The sequence below is a fragment of the Bactrocera dorsalis genome, chromosome 2, assembly GCF_023373825.1.
Source record: "Bactrocera dorsalis isolate Fly_Bdor chromosome 2, ASM2337382v1, whole genome shotgun sequence".
Taxonomy (NCBI): domain Eukaryota; kingdom Metazoa; phylum Arthropoda; class Insecta; order Diptera; family Tephritidae; genus Bactrocera; species Bactrocera dorsalis.
Window position 1 is genome coordinate 9,203,018 of NC_064304.1, and position 13,726 is coordinate 9,216,743.

A 13,726-nucleotide genomic window follows, 5' to 3' on the forward strand; every position below is an offset into this window, starting at 1 on the left:
TGGCGATGGGGTCGCAAAGCGCTTTCGCTGTCCTCGGCGGCGCAGTAGCCGACGGCGTTAACGCTGCCGCAGACACAACCGTCGACGTTGGCGACGACAATGGCTGGTGGTGGTGGTGGCGCTGTCGCGCAGTTTGCTGTTGTTGCCGCTGCACTCGGTTTTGCAACCACCGAAACACACAGCCAGTTATCGTTAACGAGCTGGTGGAGCCTGAATGGCCAGCTCGTCTGTGCGGTTGTCTGTGGTATGTGCAAGCACAGAGCTATTTCGCCCCATATGGCGCTGGCCGACGAAACTTACGACAACGATTACGATGACGACGACGACGTTGGTTGATACGAAACGACGCCGATTCGCCATCCACATGGTCGCAGTTTGTAAGCGTTGCGTTGTTGGCTGCGCTCCGGCGGCATCCACATCGTCGTTCGTACATACGCTAGTGAAAATGAATCGGTATAATCGTTGTTGTCTCGGTGTGTGAATGCTGTTGCTTTTGCTGCTGTGGCGAGGCGTACTGTGACGCTTTTGGGATCCGCTGTGCGAGTCAGTTGTCTGTTCGCATCCAACCAGAAAGCAAGTAGGGTCTGTACTAGAGTTTCTTCGGTAAGAAGCCACGAGGTCGTTCGCTGCGTTAGCAATTTGTGAGTGATATTTATTTTCATTACGACACATACGATACGACACGTTACTACTATACAACGAGTAGTGTGTGCACAACGACGATGAAGGCAATTTGAATAGCGACCGGATTAAGTGACTTAATGACTGACTAAGTATCTAACTGACGCATGATGATGATGGCCCCAGCAGAGGTCTAATAAAATAATTAATATACGTGAATACCAAATGTGAAAACTTACGGAAAAACTCAAAGAATTTGCAAATTTCTGCCATAGAACGTGAATCGAGAAAGAGAGGCAAAGAAAAATTGTATAAAAACACGTAGTAGAAGGAACGACGAAAGAAAGAGAAGGAAATCACAAGCATACATTTTAAGTGACTGTGTAGTTGTATACATATGTGCTTGCGTGTGTGTGAATGTTTATGCGCGCCCGAGCAAAAAGCGCAAAAGGCTAAAATATGCGCGAAAGGCGAGAAGTGAAATGAAAATATCGGTGAACAAATGAATGAAAAACAACAAAAAAAAAAACAATTTGTACAGCGGAAAATACACAAATGGAATTTTTTTAATGAAAAGAAAAAATTAATTTTTATTTATTCTAAAAAAAATTAAAAAAAAAAACCGCAAATGTTTGCGGACTCGTGTGTTTGTAGCGTGTTGTGCACTGCGAGGCAATAAATTCACCGACTTAAAGGCAAATTGCGCGTCCAACGCGATCACCTAATCATATAATTTTAGAATAAAAAATATTTTTAGAAAACACTTCGCCAATGCTATGCGCCGACCAAGCGCTGCCGTGTGAGAATTTGGCTGCTGCCGATCGTGCTACCTATGCGAAAGCGATTTTGTTGTTTTCTCGTCTTTTTATTATTATCTTTTTTGTTTTTTTTTTTTTCGGTTTGTGTAAAGCGGAAACGCGCAAAGTTCACGTTACAGAACAGACGTTTCGTGAGCAAGGCGGCTGCTGGCTTTGAGCTCAAGCGCTGAAAGAATTCTTAAAAGCGGGAGCAGCAATAGGCTAGGAAAGCACAAGTGATCTCTCGAATACATATATTTGCAATTAAAAGTAAAGATGAGCTCAACACTTAGTATAGACTCCAACCATAGCCGCGCCAAACCACATTTTGAAATAAAATAATATTCTGCGGTTCCGCAGCTCATCTGTTGTGTGCGCCATTAGCGCTTCCCGCTTTTGTGGTTTCGCGATGCCGCGTAACACTATTCGCGTTCAAAAAATCAATGCAGCATTGCTGGGAATTGATGACGTGACGCTTACACGCCTTAATTATGCTGTCATACATTGTAAGCGCGGCGCTCAGACGGAATACGCGTACATATGTATGAACGCGAAGGTATTTTATGCGCTCGCACAAGCTCGCTTGTCACCAAAGGTACATTGCAGATTTCGCTTAAGTGAACCGCTATGATTTCGAATTTTTCCAATTTCAAAAGCCGGTCCTCAATACGCGCTCCATATAGTCACACATAGTTGCAGTAATTCATTACTCATATCCATTACAACTCGTCCGTCGTCGTTGATTACTTGGCGCAGCATCGATCGCTTACGCGTCTGCATTGCCTTATTGGAACTGACTGCGTTGTTTCCTTTCTACACAGCACAACACAAACAGCATGAATATCGGTGCGCGTAGCTGATCGTTTGTGCGCCGCAGTGTGGCGAGATACAGCACTTTGCCAGCCAGTCCAGTCCAGTCCAGTCGATGAGGTAGGCACGTATGTATGTATGTGCGTATGTCTGTTTGTATAGAAGTATAGTAGGCAGTCAGTCAGTCAGGCAGGCATGCAGGCAAGCAGGCAGAAAAGTAGTCAGTCAGACAGTCGGAAAGGCGGTCAAGTAATCAGCCGCGGTCAGACAAAGTACCGTGTGTATGCGGTCAGTTGATCAGCCGCTGCTGCGCTGCCCAGTCGTCCGCTATTTAGTAATTCTGCCAGTCAGTCGCGTACTACAACAAAAAACAACAACAAGCATTGCGCTCGAAACGAGTTTTTACTTTTTTCCCAACATCTTATCTTTTACTTTCTTCGCGTTGTGTCTTTTTTTGTATCTGTGAAGTGTCAGTTTAATGCCGGAGTTGATTCGCGATGTTGTGCTGGAACTGTGCTGTGTCTTCGGCAAGCAAATTATAACTTTTTGTGTCACTTTTTTTTAACAATATTGAAATGTGTATAAACAATAAGATATAAATACATTGCGATTGCGAAACAACTTGCCAGTTATGTGAAAAAACAATCCAAAGGGTTGTGCACAGTTTCCTTACTCTTTCTTTCGTTACACCGTAAAAAAATAATAATAAACGATTATGTTGCGCTTGCAGGTGCTGCAGATTCTGAAGGAGTTAGTTAAATGTTAAAAAAGTGTGTGAAAAAAGTTTATAAAAAGAAAATTTCGAAATAAAGTTTGACGTGTAAACGCGGCCTAAAATACAAGCAAAAGCGCCAGCCAACGGCTTAAACATAAAAATTCCAAAAATAAATATTACCACTAAATAAAAGAAGCTCCCGCGCTTTAGCCAAGTGTACGCGGCTGCTGAGATTCTAGTTTTTGAGTTTCGGGGCTGTTAAAAAATATTAAATTTTCCACGTTGGAAAGCGCCAAAGTCGCGTCACATGTGTTTTGGTACTGCGTTAAACCGTTCAAAAAAGTGACAACTGACAAACGATCGCCAAGTAAAAGTGTTAAGTAATAGCATGATAACCGAGTAAATGAGATAAAAAAACGAAAAAACGCGTAAAAAGTGCGTACAAGTGCAGTTAGATCGCGCGTGTTAAATAAAAAGTGAAAAAAGTGTGGCAAAGTGCAGACAAAATTTTATTATTGAAAATGTACAATTGAATTGAGCGCAGTTGGAGCCCAGTGTTATAAAGCAAAAAAAAAAATAATATTACAAGCGAGAGAGCGAGAGCACGCGAGAGCACGCGCGAGCGTAAAGCAAACAACAAAAAAATAAATATTTGTATGCATTAAATTTCCGACCAGCGGCCAAAACTGCTGTTTAACGTTAAAAGTGAAATAAATTACTTGGCAACAACAACTAGCACAACTTTATCAGCGCTAAAGGAGAGCAGCAAAACACCAAAACAGCGGTTCAGCACTTTAACGGAGTGACAGCGCTGAAGGTTATTCTGTAAGTATTCTACCTGTTGTCATTTGTGAGAAATGCAATGTAAAGATCGCAGTCGATTTTTGTTTTTTATTTAACTAATAGTAATAAAAGTGTTGAATATTGATTGCTTGGCAAAACGCAGACGACATGGCGTGCTTGGATGTAGGTACAAGTCGGGATTAAATATTCGTAAACGTTAATAGGTTTGCTTACATTGGATTATTACTGCCTAAAACTCTTAATTACTTCATATTAATTTGCCGTTATGTGTTCCCAAAAAATTAAAGAAAATTTTATAATTTTTTTTAGTTTTCAATACAACTACTGAAAAATTTTCCAGCTCGAAAACCTGCAAAACGTTTTTTATAAATTTATTTACTATATGCATGAATCAGAGCACACTTCTTATTGAATACTTTCCGCGGCACTCAATACTGTGCTTGATATTCGACAACTTAATTGTTTCGCACTGTGAATTATTCGTAGAACATTTGCCAATTATTCATATGAGGAAATTCGTGTCCTTTACTGCCAGTGACAAAGAAGTGTTTGATATGATCTAAAGTGTTTGTGAAGTGTAGTATGGAGAAAAAATAAAGCCAATCACTCGAAAGGCAGACAAATTTGTTTAAAGGAAAATTTTATTTAACAAAATAATAAAAATTAAGTACATTTACAAAATTTAATGTACTTTAATCATCGGCAGTGCATTCTGAAAAAAAGCTAGATTCCCTTGATCCCATGGCGCTCTCCAAGCGAAGCTCCGAAAACAAAGAGGTGGTGAGGAAGATTTTTGTGCATAAAATTGTCTCATATCCAAAAAATTAAAAAAAATATTGCTATTGTTTTTTTTGTGTGCAATTTAGACACGATTTTTTTGCTGAAACCGTATATCTCGAATTTTCTTCTGTTGTGTCTTAAAATATTGATATTGATAATTATTTTTAATTATTTGGATAGTTGAGGATTTCGGGAAAATATGTAATCCCCGAAAGGCGATTTTAGGAAAATTACTTCGATTGTTAACTATACATTTATTTCAACTCCATACGGTCTACATTGTCGAGATTTCTCATATATCGTAACCAAATATACATAGTTATCTCGCTTGGACTTCAAATTGCTTTGCAAATTTGTTGAAGAAATGAAGTCCTACATATGTGGACATTAGACAACTGCTCTATCAGCAGAAAGTATGAACTTTGCTACACTATAAAAAAGTTTTTTAACGCACCAATTAATTATTATAGGTTAGGTTATGTTAATTTAGTAGGATAATAAGCCACGCATATACCAGTTTTGGTTCCTTGCGATACCAGATGAAGTTCAGTTGCCAGGTCCTTGAGGAGTAGTCATCGTTTAGGATGCCTGCGCTTGACCTAAATTTTAACAGACTCTGTCGCCTCACTATCGATAACAAATCGAAAATGATTAACAAATATAGAAAAAAAATAAAAATCATTATGTTGGAACAAAATCATAGTTTTTTCCCTATATTACCACAGCAAGAACACTTCTAAGCGTCAGAAAAAAATAAAAATTAAGAACGTTCAAACTAATTCTAAATTGAGTCTTCTTCTTCTTACTGTCGTAGACACCTAAACTGAATCATTGCTGTAAAATTATTCCCAGAATATTTGAAGGAATTCACTGCTGTGACCTAAATCGAAAATGTTTCTCAATTTAATAATGGCCGCAATTCAAACTGTGTGTTTCATAAAAGTAAACAGTATTTTTCTTACGCGTATTTTCTTCACCCTTTGGAGAAATATTCTCAGAAAAGCTCAAGCGTGTTCGATTCACTAATAGCTGTGAGTTAGAAGGCATATCTGTTAAAAAATTTAGAATAATATATTAGAGAGCATCTTATTTTTTAATAAAACCCTTTAAAAAATCTGCAAAAAAATTGAAAAAAATTCATACCCATAAATATATACACATATACTGACATTTTGTTAAGCCCAAACCTTGAAATCTCAAAGAAAAGCGCACAAAATAGCAAAATACAATGAAAACGTGGTCAGCAGCGTAAGCGGCGACTACTTAACCTCAATCACTTCTTTCATACATACATCTCTAAACTATCATCTGTTAATCAAGTGGCGAAAACGAAAAACAGGTATACATACGTACACATACATACATATGTGCAGAGTATATGCGGTTAAAAAGCCGGTAGTGTGAAAAATTGTAGAAAAGCATGTGTGGTGTGGTTAAGAAAAATAAAAATGAAAATAAATCTTCCGGACAAAAACAAAACAAATAAGTAAACAAACAATAAACGGCCTTCCGCCACGGAGCAATGCGCAATGCAACGGGCGCACCGGCGAGAGGGGGACAAATCCAAGTCGAAAGTGACGCAAAACATGTTGCTGATACCGACGAACTAGGGGAAAGGCACTGAACACATACATTTACGTTTTTGATTATCTTATTTAGAGGCGATTAATTTACAAAAGCTGCGACTACGTCAAACGCGCAGGCCGAAGACCATGGCCGCGCTGCTTAATGATGAAGAACGCCGCTGACGGCGCGCAGTATGTGCGAAAACAAAACCGGTGAAGAAACTTAAACGACAACAGGAAGACACAAACATTTACCCCTGAAGATCTACACGAACGTATGTACATATGTGTGTGTTTTTGTGTATGGGTCAGATCTCTGCACGATCATTTGCATCTGTAGCGCGCTGTACTTGGGAAGGGATGATAAACGAGCAGCTCGAATCAGCCAAATGCCACCGAATACGAACTGCTGTACGAGAGTCAAAAAGCGTACGAGACCGTCGGTTGTTGGAGAAAAGCAAAAACTTTGTATGTCTCGGTATTTGTTGGAGCTTGCGATGAGTTGATGATCGTGTAATGTGATGGAGAACAGGTTTCGGAGCAAAAGTGTTAAAATGTACGCCGCAAAAAAGGAAAACGAAATAGAAATGAAACGAAACCAGTAAAAGTGTGTTCAAAGAAATGTGGCAAAAGAGTGGAAGATTTGCAGAAAGTGGAGGAAGAAATGTGTGTGTGCTCGTAAAAGAAAAGAAAAAAATAAAATAAAACAAAAACAACCTTATGACGGGGTAAACAAAAAGTCAAGCGAAAAGCCAACCAGAAAGGTAATAAACGTAAATTTGGCCGCAACAGATGCCGTGTGGCAATCTAAAAAAAATTAAAAAAAGTTTAAGAAAATAACAAAGTAATTTTTGCGCAACGTGTAGAGGGAATATAATGAACGCGGTGATCGAAAACAATAAATGACTAATGAAACATGGTGCGGGATGACAATTGGTCTAATGAAGATTCTACTAATAGTTAACTTCGAAAAAAATATTTTGGAAGACATTTTGCAGATTCATAGCTCTTATTGGAAAGTCTTAGTTAACTGTTTTCGGAATATAAGTATCATGAGATCCTTCACGGTTTAGAAATATCTGAATTCTAACTCGGTAACTATCAATCACTGACTTCTATGTTGAGGTACTACTCGAAATAAATTCGAAAACTTAACGGAAAATTTTGTATTTTAACTCTGGAAGTTACTAACATCTTTCGAGGTTATGTCGGACATGAACAATTTTCCAACACAGTCCCCTAATTTCTCTGTATCGCATTAAGAAACCACGGGAATCCGCCACAAGTCGGTTAGCATCATGTCGCACCCACAAAAAAATAGAAATATAATTCTATATAATTAATTACGTTGGCTGTGAGTCCAACAGAGCTAGAAATACTTTGAAGACAGCAAAATAAGAAAGCTACAGTCTCTTAGTGGAAAGCAGAAAATTCATAAAGAATAGCGAAGAGGCAAAGAAAAAAATCGCGTGTTCAATTTTCGCTTTATGATTACAGAGGCCTATGCGGAGATAGCGAACGCACATACCGAGCAAACCGATGTACATACATACATATAAATTATGGCAATATCTGTGTGCCGACCGTCTGTACGGGCTGCGTACACATTTCTAGTGGTATGTGTGGGCCTAAACATGTGACGAGGAAGAACACGTATGAAGCTATGTCGGCAAAACGGCGAAGAAGTCAGCCAGACTGCTCGGCAGGTGTGCGGCGAACAGGGAATAATGACACCGAGGCAAATAAAATACCAGGCAACAGCAGCAGAGGTCCAATGGACCCGCACATACATATTTATATTAAACTTATATGCAGGCACCAACACATGCTCCGAGTTTTTTCAGATGCACCGGGGGCACTGTGACGAACCAAGAATGACAGTGATGATGTGATGCTCGGTATATAAGAACATGCATACATATGAATGTATGTTTGTGGGTATATTTGACCGCTGATCATGACGGCCAAGCCAAACCCGAAATCACCGACTGAGAGTGAACACATTTCACGGCTGTTTGCCGCAGTCGCGCAGCTTGTTTCGTTCGGAAAGTGGGGCGCAGGGTGGCGCGCGGCGTGTGCATGAGTACTTTGTGTAGCTGCTGACTTACTTTGCTTGTGGTGTTTGTAAGCACGTTTGACTAGTTTTTTTCACTCGCTGTTTGCTGCTGAAAAAAGTCTTCTTTTATTTTTTTGATTTTCACGCCTCTTTCGTATGACATTCGCTGAGCGAAAGAGCGTAAGCGAGTGATCATACGATTTAATCAAATGTCTAATGATTTTTACTGTTTTGATTTGAGCACCAACGTGAGCGCAAGGTCTGTCAGACTGCTAGCATGAGCAAGAGTATGAAATAACGTTAGAAAAGAGAGCGCCAGCGAGTAATTTGTTTAATGGCGTATCTACTGCGCAGTTGATTTCTGTATAGAAAAAATATAAATAAAAAGAAAAATTTAATGAAATAAAATAGCGAAGCAGATAGTATGCGTGCCGCGCGACAGCGCCACGTTTAGCATTTACGGAATCGTTTGCCATTTTTTTTTTATGTAATTTTTTTCCGTCAAGCATTTTAATATTTAACTCAATCAAACATTCAATATTCAACTGCCGATGTAACACATACAGACATACATACCTATTTATATAAATATATGTGTGTGTGTCAGTAGGTATGTAAATTAATAAATAGAGAGGAGTGTGCAATAAAATAGTTGAAGTGGCGTGTGTGTTAATGGCAAGTGAGCACATGATGGAATGATAGAGCAGAGAGCGCGAAGAAACTCTTTTGTAGACGGCGCTTTTATTTTTGTTTAATTAAACATTAATAAACTTTTAATGCAATAAATTATCAGCATGGAAAATTTTACAGCGAAGCGGTAGAGTAAAAAAAAGAGAGAAAATAATTCAACTGTCTGAAGTGTAGTAATGTTGTAATAAAGGCATAGTTACATACATACCTACTTATATTCTTATAGAAAAATGTTTGGCCTTTGCAGAGTATTCACTAAACAGGTGAAATGAAAGACTTATGGTTTCGAAAAATTCCTCAAATCAGCATAAATTTTTTTTGTCTAAAAATAGCATGGAAAAATACTGTGTAAATAATGTATTTATGCTGAGCAATTTTTTACATACATACATATGTACATATACATACATATAATATTAGAAATTGCTGTTACGCCCCCACGATACGTCATTACCTTTGCTGTAGAAGCTGACGTGACTAAAAACGTCTAGGTACACATATACATACATACATTTCGCGAGTACTTGCTCAAGACACCCACCTGAAAGCTTTTAAAGATTTCTGCAGTACAACATACAACATACAATATACATATGTAGATTTATAATTTCGGTCACAGCTGCTCAGCATAACCGGATCAGCTGAAAGTGAGTACGTTTACTGCTATTAATAAAGAGTGTGAGACAAATTAGCGGAATGTAAACAAATGGCAAATTACTCCAAGTTTTTTAAGGCTCCTAGTTTTTAAGAATCTAATCCTTGGTCCAAACTTTAAAGTTGCTATCAGACTCAGAGAATCTGGGTTCTTAAACGAACACGTGTCTAAACACTCGGATCTCCTCACACACTTTGACTTCATACCGGTTCATGAAGCTCTCTATTAACTCCAGCCTCAAACTTTATGACTATTGCAGTTTCTTCCTAGCGAAGATTGCAGCCATTAATGTATGTGTAGATTTACTGCTCCTGAGTGTAGCCGCCTTCAAGTGACCATCCGAGTGTCTTTGTGAAAAGACTGGTATGGGTGCCAGGCCACAACAGTAGAATGGGAGTGGGTCGGAGGGCTCCCGTACCCTCTTGTGTTCATGATCGAGATCTAGTGATCTCATTGCCCTCAGTAAGGCTTGCCTCTCCTTTGTTGTGGAGCATAGAACAGGCCATACTGGCGTTCATGATGGTAGGTTGGGAACCTTACCAGTCGCCATCTGTAGAAGCTGTATGGAAGAAAAACTTGATGGAAGCAACTCAACACTTCCATTTTGACAGACCCGCGTTTAGGAGGTCAAAACTTAAATACTTGGGAGCGCATACTTTAAAACAGCCCATCGATCTGGCGGGTGAAAATTAAACGCCTATGCAAATTTTTATTGGCTACTAAGCGTTTGGCTAATTTATAAGTTCGAACACAAGAGTTCTTCTTTTCTATGGCTTCACAAAGGACTACATACAGCAGTCCAAGTGCGTTTTCTCGAGATCAGCCATTTAACCTAACCTCCGTAGAGCTTATACAGTATGTGATTCCTTCTTCGCCAGTACTCATCACTCTCGCGGATGACTCTAAAAACCTTGCGGAGAACAGTTCTTCAAATGCTCCAATTGCCTTTTTTATGCCGCATAATAATACGGGAATGATAAGTGACTTATGGAGGATTGTTTAAAGATTGTTCGTTGATACAGCATCAATATTCCGCCTTCTCAACTACGTTCATAGAAACTTTTCATGGCGTCACTGCTAGCTTTAAGAGCTAAGAACAGAACTAGAAATCTCACAAATTATTTTGAAAATGTAATCCAAATATTTAGACTTTTATACATATTCCTCATTTGGCCTGCATTGAAAAATTAATAAAACCTGACCTATGTATACAAGTATAAACTTATATAACCGTATTATGTAACTTTGCTACCAAGAATCGCGCCGCTTTATTGCAACATCTCAAAACAGCCAGTCACGGTTGCCTCTGGCAATGCCTTAACCGGGATACCGAGTCATCTAAAAAATTGTCTGTTTCTACATGGGAACACACCCACGCGCACATGTGAAACTATAAGAGAGTCTGCCTATCAGAAATAATGCTATTATGCTCAGCGCTTAATTCCTACATCACCATATTGTATGGCCCACTAATTGGACTTGCCAACCTTGATGACCGTGCGCACTGTGTGCCAATGGGCGCATAAAACTATTTTCAGTATTAATCGTATAATGTGCTTATTCATGTATGTATGTATATGTACATATACATATATATACACGTAAAAAGTTTAAAAAAAATTTAATGAATACTTCATATAGACCCCGTAGGAACATTATTATTATGCAGAGTTTTTCAATGGAGTGAGAAAGAATAATAAATTTTTTTTCAGTTATATTTTAGTAAGTTTTCAATACAAAATTTTTTTCAAATTTAATGAATATAAATAACGCCAATGGAAGCAAAATACATATGTACATATGTATATCTTAGTGTGGCTTGAATTTAATGAGTAGGAATTTTATTATTCAAGAGATTGGAAAAAAATTGCGTTTGTTTGTTTTTTATTTCATTTATACATATATATTGATTTATACTTTCGAATATAATATTTAAAAACGGATTTTCGAAAACGGATATACGATACATAAAATACTGTTATTTTAGAAAATATTATTATATGGATTTTCATAAAAAACTATACTTGGACGTTAATGTTATAATATCGAATTTATTTAATTCGTTTTTTGGAATACGTCATTTACTACAGGTGGCAACGCTACTCAGAAAAATGTGTGTTAAAAATCTCTGTAAATATTTTTTATGGCGTTGCTCATATGTTAATATATAGATATATTAATTTTTATTAATTTAATTTAGTAAGATTTTAAAAGGGTGGCAACTTTTTCAAAAAAAAATTTAACTGTATGACATTTTAAATCTTTTTTACGTATATAATTCTTACATGTGTGTCTTTTTAATTTGTTGAACTAAATTATTTTAACAAAAGCCACAGATGGCAACGCTTCTCAGAAAACTGTGCGCTAAAAATGACTTTAAATATTTTTTGTTGCGTTGCTTTATCAATCCATTATAAAATTTTATTGACTTTTATAAATTTAATTTAACAAAATTGTAAAAGTGTGGCAACTTAAAAAAAAAAAGTTAATTGCATTTCATTTTAAACCGTATTTTTTACAAATACGATAGAATTTTTAATTTGTTGAACTAAATTATTTAAACAAATGCCGCAGGTGGCAACGCTGCTCAGTAATATGTGCGCTAAAATTCTCTGCAAATAATTTTTAAGAGCTTGATAACTTTTTTTAAAAAAAAAACGCATAAAATTTGCAAAATCTCATCGGTTCTTTATTTGAAACGTTAGATTGGTTCATGACATTTACTTTTTGAAGATAATTTCATTTAAATGTTGACCGTGGCTGCGTCTTAGGTGGTCCATTCGGAAAGTCCAATTTTGGGCAACTTTTTCGAGCATTTCGGCCGGAATAGCCCGAATTTCTTCGGAAATGTTGTCTTCCAAAGCTGGAATAGTTGCTGGCTTATTTCTGTAGACTTTAGACTTGATGTAGCCCCACAAAAAAAAAGTCTAAAGGCGTTAAATCGCATGATCTTGGTGGCCAACTTACGGGTCCATTTCTTGAGATGAATTGTTGTCCGAAGTTTTCCCTCAAAATGGCCATAGAATCGCGAGCTGTGTGGCATGTAGCGCCATCTTGTTGAAACCACATGTCAACCAAGTTCAGTTCTTCCATTTTTGGCAACAAAAAGTTTGTTAGCATCGAACGATAGCGATCGCCATTCACCGTAACGTTGCGTCCAAAAAGCATCTTTGAAAAAATACGGTCCAATGATTCCACCAGCGTACAAACCACACCAAACAGTGCATTTTTCGGGATGCATGGGCAGTTCTTGAACGGCTTCTGGTTGCTCTTCACCCCAAATGCGGCAATTTTGCTTATTTACGTAGCCATTCAACCAGAAATGAGCCTCATCGCTGAACAAAATTTGTCCGAAAAAAAAAAAAACCGAACACTGATTTTGGTAATAAAATTCAATGATTTGCAAGCGTTGCTCGTTAGTAAGTCTATTCATGATGAAATGTCAAAGCATACTGAGCATCTTTCTCTTTGACACCATGTCTGAAATCCCACGTGATCTGTCAAATACTAATGCATGAAAATCCTAACCTCAAAAAAAATCACCCGTTATATTAACATTTTTTTGTTTTCTATTAATTTAATTTAGTCAAATTGTGAAAGGGTGGCAACTTTTTCAAACAATTTTTTACGGTTTTTACGTGTATTTTACCTATACGAGAGTAATTTTAATTTGTTGAAATGAATTATTTAAATAAAAGCTTTTCAGTTTTTTTTTTAAAGGAAGGTTACCACCTGCTTGGAAAATTTAAGTGAAAGCTATGAAAGTTTGATAACCGTAATTTAGTGTTTTTTATCTCGACCAGTCTTTGAACTTAAGATTTCCAAACTTGTGTTATTATCCTTCCTTAAAAACTGCTCACAGCTGTGAGCTTTCTTAACTTTTTGGCAACCATAAAAAGGCTTTATGCTGGGCTTTTCATCTCAAACTGTATTTTCACTTGACATAACATAAAAATTATAGCTTTTTAATCGTTTATTCACATCAACATGCTTTGCTCTACCGAGGCCCTGTAGTCCAAGTTCGAGAACAATCTTAAACCGATTTGGCTGCAGGGTGTGTTGGTTTGAAATTCGCTTTTGATCTCTAAAAATTCAGACAAAGAATTTGCTTCCATACACAAATATTTTAGGGCGCGTGTGTACATTGATTATATTTGCTCAAGCAAATAAAAATAAGCAGTATACATACTTACATACAAGTATAAGTTCATATGTATATAAGTACTTACTCCC

The 13,726-nt window shown here is 37.4% G+C and overlaps 1 protein-coding gene across 4 annotated transcripts in view; it reads left to right on the forward strand.

Annotated features, from left to right (window-relative positions):
• The first annotated feature begins 496 nt into the window (after positions 1–496).
• The window catches only part of LOC105234144 (forkhead box protein O), a 96,008-nt gene continuing 82,778 nt past the window's right edge, over positions 497–13,726 (forward strand). Inside the window, exons 1-2 of one of the 4 annotated variants that reach the window (XM_049448459.1) lie at positions 497–641; positions 3,547–3,768. Coding sequence is in view for 3 of the 4 variants with exons in the window: in XM_049448456.1 (XP_049304413.1) it covers positions 4,489–4,527 (39 nt within the window). In the remaining variant the exon portion in view is untranslated. The other 3 variants (XM_049448458.1, XM_049448456.1, XM_049448457.1) reach the window with 3 other exon arrangements.